Raw genomic sequence first — 22218 nt, forward strand, 5'->3', positions numbered from 1 at the left:
GTGGTTACGAATCCACCTGCCAATGCCAGGGACGTGGGTTCGATCCCTGATCGGGGACGATTCCACAGGCCACAGGGCAAGTGAACCTGTGCACCACAACTGCCAAGGCCACCTGCTCTAGAGGCTGTGTTCTACCACAGGAGAGGCCACTGCACTGCGAAGCCCACCCGCTGCAACTAGAGAAAGCCCGTGCGTAAGAACAAAGATACAGCGCAGCCAAAAAAAAAAAACGTGCACGAAACAGGTACTGTCTGTAGCACGTAATATGCACTCAGTACTTTCGCTTGAGAGTTCCCCTGTAGAAGACTCATCAGAATTGCACAGTAGGAGGGACTTGTTAAGATATCTGAAGAGATACAGGCTGGATGCTCACTGCTGCAGTGGTATGAGAAACTGTCACCCCCATCTCCACCCTTCCTGGGACAGAACTCACTCACCATGGCTAGCTGGCAGCTCCCACTGATCCAAGGAACAAGAGATGGCCTGGCCTGCTACCACGAATTCCAGTTTCTCCCAAACAATTCTGTTTTCCCTTTTCACGTGTTGCTCATTTATAGGAAAACGCTTTTTTAAAACCACTTCTCAGCCAAGATCCAAGCATCCACTAAGCTATAGAGTGATACTGTGTGCAGGAATATCAAATATGCAACTCACCCACCTTGCTAATTACGTCAGGCACAATTGCCTGGAGGTGAATTCAGCTATGGGAAGAGCAGAATCTTTTCTGGTTTTGAATGGCAAATCTTATTCTGCAGGAAAGAAATTTGTTTCAGAAACTAACTTGTAGTTTAAAATGTGAGTTTTATGTACTCAGTCCTTTTTCTTAATGGATTAATGGGCCCATCGTTAATCTTTTCTTATAATTAGCTAAGACATTTTTATTTAAAGTATGGTCTGGGGGAAGGTGCTAGTCCACAAACTTCTTTTAAGCTGCAAAATATCAATACCAGAACTTGAGAGTTTAGCATTTAGAAACCTCTATAGTAATTGGATCTTGTCCCTATAACATCTAAGCCTGTGACCAGTGGTCTCTTCTTGTTGGACAAGCTATAAGTTGGGTTGAGTGGCAAACTCAAGGGGAGAGTCACATGTGATGGGAGTTGCATGTGGGTCCTATGAAGGAAGACCATGTATCAGTCTGCGGGAGTTTGGAAGTGAAAGGCACTGGTCCTTCAGCAAGGGCAGTTTGAGAAGCACCACTCTAGGGGAGGGACCATACATCGCTGGGTGGTTTGAAATGTGGCCTTCTGTGGATGCCTTTCCATTAACTGCTGTGTTAGCACTGGTGAACATTGAACAAAAACATAATCACTCTTCACTAGTTAGGGCAAACTTGTGAATAGTGTTTAAAAAATATGTCACTTAGAAGCAGTATGGATTCAACCCACATTGGCTGTTATTATCATCCCTGACTATTACAAACATCCACCAGTGATAGACACCCTCATGCCTTCTTTCACAGAGATGCCATGAAAAATCACCAGTCCAGGTTTGATGCATGATACAGGATGCTCGGGGCTGGTGCACTGGGTTGACCCAGAGGGATGGGATGGGGAGGGAGGTGGGAGGGGGGGTTCAGGATGAGGAACACATGTACACTCATGGCGGATTCAAGTCAATGTATGGCAAAACCAATACAATATTGTAAAGTAAAATAAATAAATTAATTAATTTTAAAAAATAAAAAATAAATAAAAACTGATAAACTATAAAAAAAAAAGTTTAAAAGGAGTAGCCAATTATAATCAGTTTCTCATTGGAGCTGCCTTTTGATTCCCATAGATCCTTCTGTTTATTTTCTTTTATCCTATCCTGATATTTTTCAGCCCTGAACGTATGGTCTGTTTGCAGTTTATTGTCTCAGTGAATGATGGGAACAAGTTGCACTCTTACCTGATACCTGCCCTTTCTCATTTTTGCTAAAAGGTCTTTTTTTTTTTTTTTAAATAGGAAAATATATTTGTTGATCTCTCAAGGATGGCCCCAAAGACACCAATAAAAAATGAGCCAATTGACTTATCGAAGCAAAAAATCTTCACTCCAGAAAGAAATCCCATCACTCCGGTTAAGCTTGTTGACAGACAGCAGGCGGAACCATGGACGCCCACCGCTAACCTGAAGATCCTCATTAGCGCCGCCAGCCCAGACATAAGAGACCGAGAGAAGAAAAAAGGACTGTTCAGGCCCATTGAGAACAAGGATGATGCGTTTACAGACTCTCTGCAGGTATACAGGCTGTGCTCCTAAGGGCTTTCATAGAATTGAAAATTTTTAACTTAATTAAAAAGTCACAGAACTCTCAACTTTTTGGTTGCTATTGAGTTGAAAGCACCATTCCACTTACTCCTTTTATTTATTTACAGCTGAAGTGGGACTCTCATTCTCTGTCTCATTTTTCATAATGAATGTTTTTGTTTTCTTTTCTTCAGTTTTTTTTTTTTTCTCTCTTTACCAGTATGTGTTTTTTAATGATAATTTTTTAAGCCATGATATTTTATGATAATTAAAATTATTGTTTTAATTATTTTAGTTAATAATAATGATATTAATTTATTATTTAAATTTTAATAATTTTGATTTAATGAAGAAATTTGGGTTTTTTAATGCTGCCATGAATTATAATTTTCACTCTGATTTAATAACAATCTAAATATTTGTGATTAGGGAAATTTTATCATTCTCCCACGTATGTTTAGTTCACTGGTTTAGTGCTTTAACATTAAGTCGTCTTTAAATTACCTGTCCTGTGGGAACCAGAGCTCTTGAGCCAGCAGCATATATATACTTTTTTTAAAAAGTCTTTCTTGGGACTTAAATTGAGCCTTTTTCAAATGTGGTTGATAAGACAAGGGCACTCGTTTAATGTGCTTAAAATAAGAATGAGTTAGGAAGAGTAAGATTTAGCTGTCCTTGCTCAAGTCTGCCAGCTCTTGGTAAATTGTGAAACATAAGAGCTTGGTGACACAATGTAGGCAAGTCCATCTCAGATTTTCGTGTTGACAGGGATTACAGGGGGCTTAGGGAAAGATAGATTCTGATACATCAGGTCTGAGGGGAGGCCTGGGGTTTCTACAGCTCTTAACACGCTCCTGCTGATGCAGATCTACAGCCTGATGAGCACACTAGTAGCAAGGGTATAGCAGCCTGTAAATTATCGCATTGTTCATTCTTTAATTTAACCAGTAGACTCAGCCTCAGGGCTTCCCTGGCAGCTCAGATGGTAATACAGGAGACCTGGGTTTGATCCCTGGGTCGGGAAGATCCTCTGAAGACGGGAATGGCAACCCACTCTGGTGTTCTGGCCTGGAGAATTCCATGGACAGAGGAGCCTGGTGGGCTGCAGTCCATGGGGGTGCAGAGTCAGACACGACGGAGCGACCAACACACACACAGAGACTCAGCCTCAAGTCACAAAGGAGCAAAAGTTCAGTTCAGAAAAGCAGTAGGCAAAAGGTTGAGAAAATAAGGTTAGGAAGAGTATTCTAACTAGAATCTGGGATGGTAAGGATGAGGATGTTCCCCTCAATTCGCCATGCCACCTGCGCAGTCTCTCCTTCAGGATGTTAGCCGTGACGTCTCCCGCCTGCCCTCTGTCTGTCCTCTGTAGCTTGATGCTGTGGATGATAGTGCTGTGGATGAGTTTGAAAAGCAAAGGCCAAGCAGAAAGCAGAAAAGCTTAGGACTCCTGTGCCAGAAGTTTCTCGATCGCTACCCAAGTTACCCTCTGTCAACTGAGAAAACTACCATCTCCCTGGATGAAGTTGCTGTCAGTCTCGGTATGTATCATGGGGTCACCGGGAGGCCTGTCTCCGGTCACGGTGGGAAATCGATTCCTCAGATGACCCGAAGGCTTCAGATCACCTCCTCTACTAAGTACAGAGCAGGCCCTCCAAAAGAGTGAGGACAGAGGAGCAGGTAGAGCTTTTCTTCTGTCATTATCGTTACGCATAGAATTCCAGGGAGCCTTCCAGGCCTGAGGGTCAAACAAATATTTGGTTTCTTTAACCTCAAAAACTGTGTTTGCAAAAGACTCACGTTACAAATTAATAGCTAATACCTTAATTCTATCTTATTTCAGACAGACTCAAAAGATTTTTAGAAATATCCTGCTGTTTATTTTTTTTTAATGCTTCTAAGAGTTCAGAACTGCTATTATTTCTGTTACAAAGCCAAATTTGAAAGCAAGAGAGTTACGTTTGAAACCCTGTACTGTGACCTTCACAGCAAGTCTGCCCAACTAGAAAAAGCACATCTGGATATAATTCAAATAGCTAAGGCTTATAACAAAGAGGAATACGTCCGTTCACATGGCGTGACCGTGTGTTATGTACAGTGGCGTCTGGGCTATAAATATGCAGGCAACTGATCCGAGTAGAGACTCCTAGTGGACATGGATTGCGGTTAGTTTCACAAGGAACATACTGTTGACAGTGAATAAGTAGAAATCACAATGATTTAAAGATGTCAGAGTGTCGCCTTAACAAATTAGGACAATTTACTTATAGGAGAAGGAAAAAAAGTCTCAAAGAAGTCAACCCAGTAGGCTTTATGAGCCTGGAGGAGGGCATGGCCACCCACTGCAGGATTCTTGCCTGGAGAATCCCATGGACAGAGGAGCCTGGGAGGTCCTTCAGGTCGCAAAGAGTCAGACACGACTGAAGCAACCTAACATGCACGCATGCAAGGCTTTATGATAGATTATATTTTTAGTTGGTTTATTAGTTCTGTATCTTCCCATAGCCCAAAGAATGTGACTCAGTTGATCCTTGTCAATCTAAATTATTCAAATGGATGGTTAAAAAGATTTGCTGGAAATTGAAGTAATGAGGAGCCAGTGGTTGTGATGGGAAGACCATGGGCTGGACTTTGGGTAAGACAGAACTGGATTTGAAGCCCAGCTTTCTAATGTATAGGCTGAGAGAGATTTAAAAAGTTAATTACTCTTTTCTCAGTCATAGCGTAGAAACCATAGCACCTCCCTTACAGAAGCTTAGAAAAGTTACGGATCATGTCAGTAACATGCCCAGCTCAGGGCCTGGCTTAGTAACTTATTGCTCCATGGAACTGTTTCTACTCAGCTGTTATGAGAGGTTCCCCTTGCCCACTTCCACAATTCTCAAGCTGTCCTGTCAACCTGTACAGCCAGGAAGAGGAAGCAGAGGGCTTTGACAGGGAAGCTGTTTTAGAACCCAGGAATAGCGTACAGTATTCTGGCTTTGGTAACAATGAAACGAGATGTGAGCCAGCTGGACAGAAGCTTGGTGTAGACATAGCTTAGGCACTGGGTCCTAGAAACTAGTCTGAAGAGGCTGAGGGTAAAAGAACAGATCATACAATGTCTTTCTCATTGGGGTTCCTCTATACACCCATCCTTTATCAAGAGATCTTGCTGATATCAAAGCAGAATAAAAAAGATTAGATGTTGGAAGGCTGCCTTACAGGTCCCAGGGAGGACAGGGCTGTAGGTCTCCTGTATAACCGTCTAGAGCAGAATGCCAAGGCTTTTGCAAAAACTTCCTACTGTGTCATGATTTCCCAGGCCTGCCAAATGAACATTCCATCTCTTCATGTGAGATAAGACGGGGTCCCTTCCTAGAAGCTATGTCCAGGGTAACCATCTCCTTGATTGAATCTAAACTCCTGGCTCTATCCCAGGTCACAAGCTGTAAGACCAGATTTTAACCAAGGATCTGCAGAGCATTCAAATTGCATTGTTTCCCAGTTTCTAGTCTCATGTAGATTTGATACTGATATTACAGGTAAGAAGTTAAAGAACTGGGAATGACTTTAGTAAATGGAAAATTACACAGCCTAGGAAAATTTGCTGGGCCGAGATGCTCTTGATGAGCTCTGTGGGGCCTAAGGGAAGTGTGGTAACAATGACTAAATGCTCGAGGGCATAACCAACGCCATGACTAGGATGAACAGGACCGCCTTGAAGACAGAAGAAAAAGAAGGCTCAGAGAATCTTCCTGACAGAGCAACCTGCAGGACTTGAGGTCTGTGAAATGGAACTTTTAGATGTGCCCAGCCAGTGGACAGTTAAACTCAATCCAGGTTGCAAAAGTGAGTGATTAGTCAGGCAGCACACCTATTATTGTGCATGCCAAGTGGTATCTTATTGTCTTAAGTGGTCCGAATCGTCCTTTTAATTCTTATTTCTTCCTTTATTTCTTGGGATGTCTAGCCACTAGATGGAGACTTAACGGCTCCTATCTAATACAAAATAACAAAACAGTCGGGCATATGGCTGGCCCTGGGGTGTCTCAGTTGCATTCACATGACATTTCTAATGGGAAGGTTTATGGCGAGTTATGCTCTAAACGAGATGTGTTAATATATGGAAACAGACTGGAACCAGGGCCCAGGCAGATCTGGACAAGGGGCTGCTGACTGCTCCTGCCAGCACCTTCCAGCAGGCATCTGGCAGCAGAGCCGGAGCTTTTGGAGGGTGAAGAGCCTTTCAGGGTCATGAGCCGAAATGTTCTGATGGACTGTGAAATGCCTCTTCAAGCGGGGATAGCACTTCCTCTCAGCTCCACAGTATTCTTGTAATCTGGTCTATTTCTTGTGTTAAGTCTTTGGAAAGCCAAGAGCTGCATACGCTGAGTCTGCTCTGATTATACAACAGCTGTTGGCAAGCGAAGGGGAAGAAGGCATTTTTGTTGCTGGGCCCTTTTGCTTGGAGATGCCTGGCAGCATTTGTTACGGATACTTAGGCGAGAGCAAGAAGGGCTAGTGAGTCCCAAAAGCCTAAGTGTCTATTGCATAACAGGATGAGACACAGATGCAAGGTTTAAAAAATCTGTTTCTACTGTCACCTTGAATGCCAACAGGAATTTTAGGTGTCTCCCACGCCACACAGGAAGTACTTACAAAATCATATACAAAGAGCAGATAAATTAACACCTGTCAGAATCCCTTTAAGTTTATTGTCGCACTGAATCCTCCTCATTTTATTAGATAAATACCCAGGCACAGAAAGAGTAAGTAACTTCCCAGGCTCACCCAACTAGTAAGGGATAACGCAGGGACTCCAGTCCAGGCAGTCTGACCCTGAAGACCCCACATTTAACCCATGAAAATATTTTTAGTAAATTCAATAGACTGCTCATAATCCTGGCTATTTAGGGAGTGTGGCATAAGTGGGCAGGGAATCCATGAACTGGATGGTCAGCCTGTGCAGGAGTTTCTGTGCTTTACTGATGGGCTGTGTGGCAGGACATGGTGCGTGAGAGCACGGGGAGAATTGTCCGTGGCTGTGACGAGCACACGGAGGCCTGTGTGTTCCAGCCCTGGCCCTCGCTTCCTCCTGCAACCTGAGAAGGGTGCCCAAGCTCTTGACTCCTAAGTCTCCAGCCCAAAATAGGAAACAATATTTACCATCTGTTTTCCCTACTGGCCATTACAAGAATTAACAGGGCAATTTTTTCACATCGTTCAAACTCCAGGAAGGAGAGTATGGTCTGATAATGAGGTTACAGTTATTGGACACAGCTTTATAGTCTGTATACTTAGGACTAGCTACAAGTCAAAATCAACCGTCCAGCCTTCATCAAGCATTTATTACTGTGATGCAGATTGCTCAATCCCACCAGTTTTAACATGTTGAAATGTTCATGTGGTTTGCCTAACAGGTTCAAAGAAAAGTTGATCTACTATTTATGTAATACAGATGGAACTATCATCCATCTCAAGGTGGATGTTCACCCTAGATCTTATCAAGAGTTGGATCCCAAGAAGAAAAAAGAAAAATAATTTCTGTTGCTTACATTCTCGTAGGATGAATTTGTTGAACAATTATATTTGCTGGGCAAAGCATCACACAGAATAGTTCACAGACAAGGCCCAAGCCTTCATGGACTTTATACTCTTAAGTGTTCTTCGGGGCTTCCCTGGTGGTCCAGTGGTTAAGATTCTGCGCTTCCACTGCAGGGGGCCCAGGTTTGATCCCAGATCGGGGAAGTTCAGCCTGCCATGCAGTGCTGCCAAAAAAAAAAAAAAAATTAGAAAAATGTTCTTCAGCATGACAATGGTCGGCTTCTATTTTTCAAACAGGCGTTGAAAGGAGACGCATCTATGACATTGTAAACGTGCTGGAGTCACTGCATCTGGTCAGCCGGGTGGCCAAGAATCAGTACTGCTGGCATGGTAGGCACAGCCTGCCGAAAACCCTAAGGAACCTCCAGAGATTAGGAGAAGAGCAGAAATACGAGGAGCAGATGGCACACCTCCAGCAGAAAGAGCTCGACCTGATAGATTATAAATTCGGAGAACGCAGAAGAGATGGTTGTCCCGATTCCCAAGATCCACAGTTACTGGATTTCTCTGAACCAGACTATCCCTCCTGTGAGTCCCCTGGGCCCACACCGGTCTCTTCCGAAGATGGGTAGGGCCAGATGGGCCACCCTGGAGGCATGTGGCCTCCCGGTCTCTCTCATAAACGGGCAGATAGATGGCTTCCCAACTGGGCTGCCCACTCCACCTCACGGGAAACCTATCTAGCGGCGGTTTCACTTGGTATCTGGTATGTTTGGATCATAGGTGGCGAATGGCGTTCAGTTTCAGACTGACAGTCCCATGCTGCTTCCTCTTTGTGAGCCTTTAAGGAAAATTTACTTGGAAAGAATTTCTGTCTTCAAAAGATTCTATTTGTTCAATTGTATATTGGAGTGGATGACTTAGAAAAGAACCCAATTGGCAGAAAATGCTGATTAGGAAGACAGACAGCCTTTCGTTTGATACTGAATTTTTTTTTACTTATATTGTATTGCATTGTTCTTCCCCTCCTAGCTCCTATGTATGCTGTCCCTCTTTGATCTTTATTCTCACCCTAATCCTCCTTGCTAAGATGATAAAGTGCAAATATTCCTTATGTTTCACTTGCAAATATAAGAAATAGATATGGACAGGTGGGCCTGACTTTCATTCCATTCACTACCTCATGCCTTTAATTTCACCCTCTGAACCAGTCTTTATCCGAATAACCAGAGGAGACAGCCATCTATCGGGGATGATTTGCCTGTCATCTATGGCAACACACATCGAAGCAGTGTCTCTTGCTTACTTATTGTTTATTTCTTTACTTATTTCCAAAATGCAGTGGAAGAGGTGGGCGCCTCCTATGTGGATGGTGTATTCTAGCTCTTGTGGGCTCAGAGAAATACAAGTAGAGTCCTTGCCTTTGAGGGAAGAGCTGATGTTCTGAAAACAGTTCCCGATCCCACTCTATCCTTTCACTCTTCTACTTTAATCTTTTCCAAAATTGCTTCATAGATTCTATTCAGTGGAGTGTGAGTGTAAAGCATTGCAGAATTTATACCAACTATAGAATAATTTTAGGACCCCCCCCAAAAAAATCTATCTTATTTCTTTATGAACCATCTTTTTGTGATGTGTGGCCAAGTGGTGATCAAAAGTGATCTTTCCATCTGCTGATAGAGTTAGATAGGACTGGCAAACTACAAGTACAGATTATATGTTTTGATGCTTTCATTTCATTCCCTTTGTAGCATCTGCAAACAGTCGGAAAGACAAGTCTCTGAGAATTATGAGCCAGAAGTTTGTCATGCTGTTCCTGGTCTCCAAAACCAAGATTGTTACTCTTGATGTGGCTGCCAAAATACTGATAGAGGAAAGCCAAGATACGCCAGACCATAGTAAATTTAAAAGTAAGCATCTTCACTTAAATCCACTTAGCAGCACAGAAAGGGTGGGGTTTCACATGTTGATGTTTGCAGCCTTGGAGATTATTTTTTTTTTAATTATTTTGTTGAGATGTGCACTCCTTCTTGCCTTCTTTAAGTTTCTTGGTGCTGTGAAAGGTAAGCTGATCACATACTAGAATTCCTGTGAAAGTTCTGCCTGATGCCTTTCCCTCGGCAGAGTGGTTGCTGGAAGCAGAATGGCATCCCACACATGCAGGTCAGGGAGGGTGTGAGAGGCTTTGAATTTCTCTTTAGTATCGCTGCATCCAAGATGGAATGTCTGAGTTTTCTTTCCCTTTTCTCCTCACCCCCCGCATACTCTTCTGATATGGACATGAAAGTTGTCTACAGGTAAGAACCAGAAGAACAGCAGGGGCGGGGAGGGGGGCGTGGTGGGACATGGATGCTGGACAAGAGAGTGTTTCGAGTTTCGCACCCAGAACATCTTCCTCTTCCGTCAAGCCTGGGTCCTGAGCCAGAGGCCCTGGCTGCTGCCAGCTCATTCAAGCCCTGGAAACCCTGAATTCAGCATTCGCTAGCTTTTGTTTGTTTCCAGCTGGAAGTATAGCCACCGTGTGGGAGAAATGGCTAGATAAAATCCAGTTCTATCAGGATTGGGAAGAATATTGCATCTGGAGTGAAAGCTTGATGTTTCAGGCCCATAATCAGAGCCCTTGGCTTATCCTAGCCCTGAATTCAAGTGGCTTTCCTCCCTGTAAGTTGACTTCTTGGATAGAGCTTACTTTGTGGGCATTGTCCTGCCCACCTAATGTGTTACCGCCCGCCCCTCTGAATTTCTCCTCCAGTGCATGTATTTTCAAATGTCTCTCCCTGGACCTCTCAGACTCAGGGAATGCCCACCCAGCCCTCCCCGACTGGGTGTCCACCAGGGTTAGAGCCGAGGCGCTGTCTTCAGCAGTCATACCTCGAGAGCTCGAGCCCCGGACAGTCTGTGTGCCCCGCAGTGCAGCCTCGCCGGAAGCTGCGGGGAGAGACTCCAGGCAAGCTTCGGACAAACCGTGGATCAGAACGACGTTTCCTACGCCTTTAATTACAGCCCGTTTGCCTCCCTCGGTGTTTTTGCAATCACAGTCATCCCAGCTTGTCACCAGGTATGAAGCCTCTGGTATGAAGCGTGAAGCTGTGAAAGCAGAACACACTGACCTTCGCTGAGTGAGGTGATCAGGCACTGAAATCCTTAGTGATTTCACGTGGGAGCCACTGGCCTCTCATGCTACCCCACTGCTCTCTGCTGGAGGCTTCTTTGGTGGCTGAGAAAGTGACCCATCACACAAACTAAAAGGTCATGCTGTCCCGGACCGAGGTATGGTGTGACCACAGTTGTTTTTTATGTCTTCAAGCAAAGGTACGACGCCTCTATGACATAGCCAATGTGCTGACCAGCTTGGTGCTGATAAAGAAAGTGCACGTCACAGAAGACCGAGGCCGGAAACCTGCCTTCAAGTGGATCGGCCCTGTGGATTTCAGTTCCACGGGTAAGGCGCGCTGTTGCTCGGGACCATCTGATGTATAATCCCCAGTTGCTTTTTTCAAAGCGTACACCTACCACACGGCGAGATTAATCTTCACCTTCATCTCCCATCACCCACGTCACATTCAAAATTAGACTCGTGCCGCCAGTCTGGGAACAGTGAGCCTTAGCCTACAAGTGCTTATGCTGGCGGCTGACACGCAGAGAGCTTAGAACCTGGCAGTTTCTGAAGCTATTAAATTACAGCTCGTTGGCTTTTTTTTTAATTTCATCCCAAAGTTCCTGGAAGTTTGGGCCTGAGGATTAAAAATAATGCTTCATCTTAACAAGTTGTTTTTTTTTTTTTTAATTTTAAAAATGACACTTCTTATGATCCCTGGTTGTTCTGCATTAGCAGAATAAAACATTGTTTTTCTTGGAAATTCCAGATAATGTAAAAATTATATCAGTTACTGTCACAGAACTCATAGGTGGTAAGATGACACTTAAACATAGTATGGATGTAATGAACACCTTTTCTGTAATTTATTTAAAAGATCGCAAATGTCATAATTTTACTAAATTAGAGCAAAAGAGGGTATTATCTTCTACTTATTTTACAGGTAGTATTTGTGCAACTGGGGACTGGATCTTTCTGCACCATCTACTTATGTATAGCTATACTGCCAGGAAAAAAGCCATTAAAGTTATTTTTAAATTGCCCTTCCAATTTTAGTCTTAGTAGTATAAATTCTCACACTTACCCCAGGCTTATAAAAGATATAGCTCCCTACCTCACTTCGTAACACATTATTCACTTAGAAACGAGATGAAGCCACTTAGAACCAAGTATAATTAATTCAGCAGGTCCTTACTGCGTGTGAACTATGCAGGCAAAGTTCATTCTATTGCACTGAGCAGGTAATGCATTTTTCACACATTGAACGTTTGTGGCAACTGTGTGTGATCAGGTGATGCTTAGTATTTTTTAGCAATGATGTGTCTTTTAACTTAGGTGTGTACATTATTTAGATATGACGCTATTGCACTCAACACAGTATAGCATAAACCTACCTTTTATATGCACTGGAAAACAAAAAAATTTATGTGACTCGTTTTATTGCAGTGGCCTAGAACCAAACCCACAATATCTCTGAGGGTTGCCTTTAGTAACACTGAGGAAAACCCAAAGAGACATTTATGATACAGTCCCTGCCAGTATGAAATGTACAACTTTGCCACTTTCTACTCCTGTTTTTGGCTTATCCTTGGGTTTTCACCAGTGAAGCTCTCTTCCCCGTTTCAACATAAAATATTCTACTCAGCCTTCAGTCTGGCTCAAATGTCAGCTCTTGCATGAAGTTTTCCCCAGTCACCCAGAGCAAGAAGTATCTCATCGGAAGGATTGTAATTTAGTATCTTGCCATTATACCTGGGGATAATATCATGGTATTGTTCCTGCTGTACACATTTGAGGCAGACACAGTTTTTATTCGCCTTTAATTAAACTCTAGCATCCAGACCAGTGCCTTATCTACTTCAGTTGGTTAATGAGCTTCTACTGAAGGTGTATAATTAATATACCTTTGAAAATCAGAGAACTCTTAAGCACTGCATATGATAATACTGGATCTGTAGGAATTCAGAGATGATATGGGTTAAGTTCTGATGGACTGTTAGGTTTTGGACGGATGGAGAGCTTTTTTTTCAGTTGAAGGAACAGATACCTAAGAACATACCTGGCTTGTGTCAGAGAACTCAGGCATCCTGACTTAAGTGGAGGACCTAGGATAGGAATAATGAGAAGTAAAGTGTGATCATTTGGGACCACATTTTGGAAGGCCTCAGAAGTTAGCCAAGAAATCTGTACTAGTGGGCAGAAGTGACAAGGGGTCTTTAGATAAAGAGATTGAAAGAGAGGAGGGATTCAAAGTTGGTGGTGTCACTGAGGAAAACAAGATAGCCAGAGAAGTGAGCTGGTGTTGAGAAGTCGAGGAGTTTGTGGATTTATGTAACCGGTGGGTTGGCCCCTGGGAGCACTCTGATGTGTCATGGGAGAGGGGACTTGGCACTAGGTCAGAAACCTCAAATTGAACTTTCTTCCTCTATCCTTCAGAAACCTGGTCCTCCTTCTGTATTCCCTGTTTCCGTTACTGACAGCACCATTGCCACGAGCCCAACAATTACACTTGGAACAGCAAGTTACCTTTGATTTCTTAATTCACTCCCCTTCACTCCTCAGTTAGCGATCCACCTCTTTACTCTTTTCCTTCCCCACCATAAGGACCTTTCCTTCCTTTTAACAGCTTTATTGCGGTATCATGACATTCAATAAACAGCACAGTGGTTAAAGTCACAGTTGGATAAGTTCTGCATCGTACGCCTCAGTGAATAATCACTGCAACCAAGGTAGTTAACCCATCACCCTCCAAAGCCTCCTTCTGTTCCTGCGAATACCTCCCTCCCTTTCCCCACTCCCAGCAACCAGTGATCTGCTTTCCTTCACTCGAGACGTGTGTATATCTTCTGAAATGTCTAATAAGTCAATCAAACACAGTCAGTGCTTATTATTGGCAGATTCCGTATTTGCGAATTTACCACCTCACGAAAATTTATTTGAAACTCCAGAATCAGTACCCACAGCATTTTCTGAGTCATTCACAGATTGCAGAGTAGCAAAAGCTTTCATTTGCCATGGCGTGTGCTCCCAGCTGAGGTCAGACAAGGCAACCTTGTTGTTTCCCACACTTGTTTCTTTTGACTCACACTGTAAACAAGCATCCTTTTCATGGTCTTTTTAGTGCTGCGTTTTCACGTTTTTGTGGTTTGCGTTGGTGATCTTGCTGTTTGAAATTGTCCGCAAGTGTCATACTGAAATGCCGTCTAGTGTTTCTAAGTGCACGAAGGCTGTGCTGTGTTTTACAGAGAAAATACATGTGTTAGAGGAACTTCGGAGAAGGCAATGGCACCCCACTCCAGTACTCTTGCCTGGAAAATCCATGGACAGAGGAGCCTGGAAGGCTGCAGTCCATGGGGTCGCTGAGGGTCGGACACGACTGAGCGGCTTCACTTTCACTTTTCACTTTCATGCATTGGAGAAGGAAATGGCAACCCACTCCAGTGTTCTTGCCTGGAGAATCCCAGGGACAGGGGAGCCTGGTGGGCTGCCGTCTATGGGGTGTCACAGAGTTGGACACAACTGAAGTGACTTAGCAGAGGAACTTAGTTCCGGCATGAGTTCCAGTGATTTTGACTGAGTGCAATGCTAATGGATCAACAAGATGTTCTAAATGTGTCTTAAACAGACTCATGAAACAGGGTTATGTACTAATCAGTTTATAGAAATGTTTTGACCAGACACTTGCAGAAAACTAACCCTGTATTTCCTTTGGGAGTGATGGTTCAGTATTGACTAATTTCAGTGTTCACGGTGACTTTATAGAGCTTTACCACAAATAATGACAATCAGCTGTAGTGTGAATACTCTTTTTATCAGACTTGATTCAGCATAATTATTTTGAGATTAATTGCGTGGTAGTGTGTATCAATTTTTATTGCTGAGGAGTATTCACTATATGGATATACTATTCTTTCTTTTTTTTTTTTTATTATTTTATTTTTTAATGGATATACTATTCTTTATTCCTGCACTTAAGAGTGGACTTTTGAATTATTTTCAATCTAGAGCTATCACAAACAGCTGACTCGTTGGAAAAGACCCTGATGCTGGGAAAGCTGGAGGGTAGGAGGAGAACAGGGTGACAGAGGATGAGATGGTTGGATGGCATCAGTGACTCAGTGAACATGAGTTTGAGCAAACCCCAGGAGACAGTCAAGGACAGGGAAGCCTGGCGTGCTGCAGTTCGTCGGTGGCAGAGTCAGACACGACTGAGTGACTGAACAACAGCAAACAAAGCTGCAGTGGATATTCACATACATGTCTTTATATGCAAATATGCTTTCATTTCTCTTGATTCATATCTGGGAGAATAGGTGCATCACACGATAGGTGGATGCTTAAGTTTTTAAGAAACTTCCAAGCTGTTTTCCAAAGTAGCTGTAACATTTTACATTCCCACCAGTGGTATATGCGAGTTCTAGGTCAGCCTTAGTCCTAGCTGTTCCAATAGGTTTATACAGGCATCACTGTTGTTTTACTTCATGTTTCCCCCGGTGGTGTCCAATCCAACCGTCTTGGTATCATTTGTCTTCTTTTGATGGGCTTTCTTTAACATTTCTTAGAGTGCAGGTCAGCCAATGGTGAAATCTTCCAGTTGTTGTATGTCTGAGGACGTCTTTATTTCACCTGTGTTTTTGAAAAATATTTTCCTTGGGTAAGGATTCTAGGTTGGAGGTTTTTTTCCTTTTGGTGCTTTAAAGAACTGGTTCCACTGTCTTCAAGCTTGCATTGTTTCTGACAAGAACTCTCCCATCATCCTATTCTTCCACGTGTAATGTGTCTTCTTTTTTCTTGGTTACTTTTAATGTTTTCTTTATGACTGGTTTTAAACAATTTGATCATGTGTGGGTTGTTACAGTTTTCTCAGTGTCTCTTCGATTTGTTGAGCTTCTTGGATCTATGGATTTAAACTTTTCATCAAGTTTGGTGAATTTTTTGTCATTATTTCTTCACGTTTGGCTGTTTGAAGTGGTCCTACAGTTCACTGATGTTTTGTTCATTTCTTTGTCTCTTTTCTGTCACTTTGGATAGTGTTTATTGCTCTTTAAGTTCACAGTTTTTTTTCTGCATGCATGAATTTTTTCTAAACTGCCATGCATTTCACCCATGGTGTTTTTCCACCTTCAACATTGTAGTTTTAATTGCTAGAAGTTTGACTTGGACCTGTATAAATTTTTTTAAATGTTCTGTTTTGTGGCTGTGCTGGGTCTTCACTGCAGAGCACAGGCTTCTCACTGCAGTGGATTCTTGTTGCAGAACGTGGGCTCTAGGGTACGCAGGCTCGGTAGTTGTGGCACATAGGCTTAGTTGCTCTGTGGCCTGTGGGATCTTCAGGGCTCTAACCAGTGTCCCTAGCATTGCAAGGTGGAGTTTTAACCACTGGACCACCAGGAAATCCTGGGCCTTTGTAGTTTTGATGTCTCCACTTAACATGTTCAATTTCTTGAGTTCACGGAATACAATCATAATATCTATTTTAATGTGCCTGTCTACTAATTCTATCATCTATGTCACTTTGAGGTCCATTTCAACTAATTTTTCTGCTCATTGTGGGTTATATCTCCCTGCTTCTTTGTGTATAACGTAATTTTTGACTGTATGCCATGCATGTGTGCTAAGTAACTTCAGTCGTGTCCCAACTCTGTGCAACCCTGTGGACTGCACCCACTGGGCTCCTCTGTCCATGGGATTCTCTAGGCAAGAGTACATGCCCTTCTCCAGGGGACCGTCCCAACCCCAGGATGGAACACGCATCTTTTATGTCTCCTGCATTGGCAGGTTGGTTCTTTACCCTCAAGCCACCTGGGAAGCCCAATTGTATGCCATTATATGTACACTGAGAATTATAAATTGTTATGTGCTAAATAATTCTCTCTTCCTAAAAATGTTCTTGAGCTTTGTTCTCTGATACAGCAAAGTTACTTGGAAACAGTTTTCCTTTCGGCTCTTGCCTTTAAGCTTTGTTAGGCAGAATGGCACCCCACTCTAGTACTCTTGCCTGGAAAATCCCATGGATGGAGGAGCCTGGTGGGCTGCAGTCCATGGGGTCGCTAAGAGTCGGACACGACTGAGTGACTTCACTTTCACTTTTCACTTTCATGCATTGGAGAAGGAAATGGCAACCCACTCCAGTGTTCTTGCCTGGAGAATCCCAGGGACAGGGGAGCCCGTTGGGCTGCCGTCTATGGGGTCTCACAGAGTTGGACATGACTGAAGTGACTTAGCAGCAGCAGCAGGCAGAACCCACCCTATCAGCAATTAGTCTTGAGTACACTGTCCCCACTACTGAGGCAACACCCTCTTTAGCATTCTAACCAAAGACCATAAAGTATGAGATTTTTTTTCCCACTGCAACTGTTGGCAGTCAGCACTGTTCTCAGCCCTTTTTGAGTGCAGACACTGTTCTGTCTACTCCTTTTGAGGGCTCTTTCCTTGACCTTGGGGAGTTTCCCCCCATGCATGAGTACGCCACTGAATACAGTCAGCCCTTTGACTCTGCAGGTTCCACATCTGTAGAGTCAACCAATGATGGATCGAAAGTATTTTTTTTTAAATACAGAAAGTTCCAGAAATCAGAACTCAAAATTTGCTGCACACTGACAGCTACCGAGATAGCATTTACATTGTATTAGGTACTACAGTAATCTAGAGATGATTTAGTATATAGCACCTACAAAAGTTTACTCAGTATCTACACAGGATTAAATCTATGCCATTTTATATAGGCGTCTTGAACATCTTAGGTGAGATGCTGAACTATCCATGTGGGGACTTGAAACCGATCTCCTGTGACTGCTGAAGGACAGCTCTACTCAAAGGGGACCCTCTGCAGACCTCCAGCACTCCTTCTGCATGGCTGTGCTCTTCAGTACCCTGGCCCACCAGCGCTAGCTGCCTTGACTTTCCAGGTCTCCCAGCTCCATCCCCAGGTTAAGGAGACTTGCAGGCTCTGCCTAGAGCTCCTTCTCTGCCCCCTAGCCTGGAAGTGTTGCCCAGGCAGTAAGCTGGGCTAATCAGAGCTTACCTCTTTTCAGGTCCTGTCTCTAGTGGATCACCGTCCTTCATGGCCTAGTGTCCAGTATCTTGAGAACCATTGTTTTATATACTTAGTTCAGTATTTTATTTCTTTCAGGAAGGAGGGTAAATAATACTGTCTTGACCCACTTTCTTCTAGTTGATTCTATAACTTCTGATTTTCTAAAGAGAGAATTTGTTGGGGTTTTATTACAAGAAAAAGAAAACCATAGGTGGTTTTCTTTTTCAATATTTGAGTATAAGTCTAGCTGGGCCTTTCAGTTTATTAAATCAGTCTTACAATTAAAATGTGCATCCCTTGAACTTAAAAAAGATAGCACAGATGAGCAGGGTAGGCATGACTATCTGAACAATGGTAAGTGTTTCTTTATAGAACATAGACCTGATTCTATATAGAGATTTCTGTCCTGATTTCACAGAGGCTTATTTAAGCTTAAAATTGGCCTCAAGGCCCAGTCTTCTAATACCCTCACTGTTCTGCAGCATTTCAACCGTGAGGTGTCTGCTGACCTTATGCCTTTGGTCACTTAGTAACTGAGCTTCCTGCTGCATAGGAAAGAAATAATAAAGCATAATAATAGGAAATGGAGATTCTTATACTCATTGCCCTGGGACTGTGGCATAAGAGGCCAATCTCAATTAATGTTAAAATCTCTAAATATTCATGTTGGGCTGAGTACGATTGGGTTTTCCTTTGATATCTCTGCCCAAAGAAAGCATCTGAAATGTCAGGTCCATTCTAATTTGGGTTATAGAACATCCTGCTCTACTTTTGTTGCAGTTTAGATAATTTTAGAATATATATGGATTCAGTCTTTAAAGTCACTAACTTATTTAAAAGATTAGTACACTGAAAGAAATTGGGGTTTGAGACAGGGTTCATGAAATTCCTTTGTTTTCATTTTTAATTTATAGGTAGCTCCATTACAATGAGAGGTTCTCAAAGCCATATCTTTTGTGTGTGTGTGTGTGTGTGTGTTTCTTGTATTTATTTTATTATTATTTTTTTAATTTTAATTTTATTTTACTTTTAAACCTCAAACACTGTATTAGTTTTGCCAAACATCAAAACAAATCTGCCACAGGTATACATGTGCTCCCCATCCTGAACCCTCCTCCCTCCTCCCTCCCCACACCATCCCTCTAGGTCATCCCAGTGCACCAGCCCCAAGCATCCAGTATCGTGTATCGAACCTGGACTGGCAACTTGTTTCATACATGATATTACACATGTTTCAATGCCATTCTCCCAAATCTTCCCACCCTCTCCCTCTCCAACAGAGTCCATAAGACTGTTCTATACATCAGTGTCTCTTTTGCTGTCTTGTACACAGGGTTATTGTTACCATCTTTCAAAATTCCATATATATGCGTTAGTATACTGTATTGGTGTTTTTCTTTCTGGCTTACTTCACTCTGTATAACAGGCTCCAGTTTCATCCACCTCATTAGAACTGATTCAAATGTATTCTTTTTAATGGCTGAGTAATACTCCATTGTGTATATGTACCACAGCTTTCTTATCCATTCATCTGCTGATGGACATCTAGGTTGCTTCCATGTCCTGGCTATTATAAACAGTGCTGCGATGAACATTGGGGTACACGTGTCTCTTTCCCTTCTGGTTTCCTCGGTGTGTATGCCCAGCAGTGGGATTGCTGGATCATAAGGCAGTTCTATTTCCAGTTTTTTACGGAATCTCCACACTGTTCTCCATAGTGGCTGTACTAGTTTGCATTCCCACCAACAGTGTAAGAGGGTTCCTTTTTCTCCACACCCTCTCCAGCATTTATTGCTTGTAGACTTTTGGATTGCAGCCATTCTGACTGGTGTGAAATGGTACCTCATAGTGGTTTTGATTTGCATTTCTCTGATAATGAGTGATGTTGAACATCTTTTCATGTGTTTGTTAGCCATCTGTATGTCTTCTTTGGAGAAATGTCAAAGCCATATCTTAAAAAGGCTGAAATTACCCTGAATTATAGCTGTATAACAACACTACCAGTTCTCTTATTTATTTAGATGACGATCTCATGGATGTTTCTACACCTGTCCTACCAGAATTGAAAAAAGAAATATACGGCGACGTTCAGTTCTGTGCAAAACAGAAGCTTGCTCGACACAGCTCTTTTAACTCAGAGCAGGCTTCCGAGAGGATACAGAGGAAAGTGAACTCAGAACCCAGCAGCCCTTACAGACAAAAACAAGGTATCTGCCTTTACTTAACCCACAGCGTCTATCAGTCACCATGTAATGGTAGCCCTGCCCGTGCACTGACATTTTAAAGTGAGCTAACTGTAGGCTCTGCATGAGATGGTGAGTTCACAGGGTATACACATGGCCCTCAGCCTGAAATTGATTCTCGTTGGCCTTGAAGATTGAAGATTACTTGGTTTGCTGTGGTTGACCTGTTTGATGCATCTCAGCAATTCATCAGATTTATAAATCAATGCTTGCTTTGTTTTGTTTTCTTACTAATTTTTAATGAGACCTACCTCCACCACTTAGAGCTAGCTTCTGGACATGTCTCTCTCTGAATCAAAACCAGGATGGATTTGAGATAGTCTTATAATCCTTGAGCTGTGAATAATGAACCCTGCTGTATATAACTGCTGTTATAAGTCCCTTGCTGTATTTGTTAGAACTTTGTTTTCCTTTTTAGGATTCGGAGTCTACTCCTTGGAAATTGGAAGCCTGGCAGCTGTCTCCAGACAGAAAATGGAAGACAACTCAGAGTAAGTAGTTTCTGTCCTAGTTTTAACTGTGACTGAATTGAAATGCCACCCATCGAAGGGTAAAGTCTAGCAGTCCTGCTCACAAATCAGCCATTTGTTTATTAAGGATTTTGTAAGTTTCCCCCTTGTGCCCAACACTGTGCAGGATTTGGCATCTGGGACCCAAAATTGAAAATTTTTATGAAAAATGTATCCCCTAGGCTATGAAAGCTTACAAGGAAAAATAAAAAGACAAGTCACTACTAATGTGACAGAGAAATGACATATCATAGTCCCGTGAATCACTTTGTCATTATCCTAACTAATGTCATTTATGAACTACCGGGTACTATTCTTAAAGTTTTATGTGTATTATCTCATCTAATTATAACAACAACCTTTTGAGGTTGGTGCTATTATCCTAATTTACAGGGAGGCAGCTGACATCCTGAGAGGTTAAATAACTCACCCAAAGTCACAGAGTTAATAAGTGAAAGAACCTACACTATCTGAATCAGATTTGGGGTTTGATTTTGAAGGAAATCACATATTATCAGAGGAAACAGAGGAAATGCTGAAGAGAGAACAGAAGAGGTTTATAATGAGAGACAAGGGAGGAAAAAAACTGTTGAACCGGAGTCAGGGAGTGGATGGGAAGTGAGCCATAGTGATTTGTCTAAATAAGTTAGAAGAAGAGCTTGGGGTATTGGAGGTGAGTAGGTCAAGTTGGCAGAATGCTCTGAACGCCAAGGCGTAGAGTTTAGATTTATCAAACAGACAGTAAAGGGTTCCTGTAGATTCACTGGAGACCATTCAGGCTGCTTTGAGCAGGTAGGGTTGGAATTAGAGAAGGACTGCAGATTAGGACATCGCAGAATAGAGCATTCCCAGCCTTTCTGCTCTCCTGTGGTGCCGGTCCAAGCCGTGTCAGCTGGCAATGCAAAGAAATGCAAATCAGTGTAAGACAGTGAGGCAGCACAACTTAATTTGAATATGTGCTGTGCTGTGCTTAGTCACCCAGTCATATCTGACTCTTTATGAACCCATGGACTGCAGCCCGTCAGACTCCTCTGTCCATGGGGATTCTCCAGGCAAGAATACTGGAGTGGGTTGCCATGCCCTCCTCCAGGAGATCTTCCCAACCCAGGGATCAAACCCATGTCTCCTGAACTGCAGATTCGTTACCGTCTGAGCCACCAGGGAAGCCCAAGAATACTTGAGTGGGTAGGCTGTCCCTTCTCCAGGGGAGCTTGCCGACCCAGGAATCGAATGGCGTGTCCTGCATTGCAGGCAGATTCTTTAGCAGCTGAGCTCACCAGGAAGCCCAATGTGAATGTGTGCTGTTTGAAAATTCTGTAGTAATACAGAGTGGAATGGGACGAGAACAACAGAGAATAATTCTGTAAATACATTTACTTCCCCGCTCGCTGCTTACTTCATTTATCTCACAGTGAACGTGAGATAAACAAGATGTGCCCTTTAAATCAGCATCTGGCCTCATCTCTGTTATCTGCCCGACATCTCTCAGGGATTCCATGTGCAGACCCCACTGGGTGGCCTTCTGTAGTTGGATGAGCCTCTGGGCTTAAGTGTTCCTCCCTCATGGTGGGG

The 22218-nt window shown here is 42.9% G+C and overlaps 1 protein-coding gene and 1 long non-coding RNA gene across 6 annotated transcripts in view; one reads left to right on the plus strand and one right to left on the minus strand.

The window, feature by feature from the left end:
- The window catches only part of E2F7 (E2F transcription factor 7), a 41489-nt gene that overhangs the window by 7293 nt on the left and 11978 nt on the right, over positions 1-22218 (plus strand). For 2 of the 3 annotated variants that reach the window (XM_025284419.3, XM_006073213.4), the window contains exons 3-9: positions 1951-2226; positions 3608-3776; positions 8059-8349; positions 9513-9671; positions 11069-11203; positions 19916-20101; positions 20556-20628. In XM_025284419.3, coding sequence (XP_025140204.1) covers positions 1951-2226; positions 3608-3776; positions 8059-8349; positions 9513-9671; positions 11069-11203; positions 19916-20101; positions 20556-20628 — 1289 coding nt within the window. The remainder of the gene's footprint in view (positions 1-1950; positions 2227-3607; positions 3777-8058; positions 8350-9512; positions 9672-11068; positions 11204-19915; positions 20102-20555; positions 20629-22218) is intronic. The other variant, XM_006073214.4, reaches the window with a different exon arrangement.
- LOC123465702 overlaps positions 21189-22218 on the minus strand; it is a 129017-nt gene continuing 127987 nt past the window's right edge. For all 3 annotated transcript variants that reach the window (XR_006640976.1, XR_006640975.1, XR_006640974.1), the window contains one exon: positions 21189-21538. This is a non-coding gene — a long non-coding RNA (uncharacterized LOC123465702). The remainder of the gene's footprint in view (positions 21539-22218) is intronic.

Source organism: Bubalus bubalis, chromosome 4 (genome assembly GCF_019923935.1).
Source record: "Bubalus bubalis isolate 160015118507 breed Murrah chromosome 4, NDDB_SH_1, whole genome shotgun sequence".
Taxonomy (NCBI): domain Eukaryota; kingdom Metazoa; phylum Chordata; class Mammalia; order Artiodactyla; family Bovidae; genus Bubalus; species Bubalus bubalis.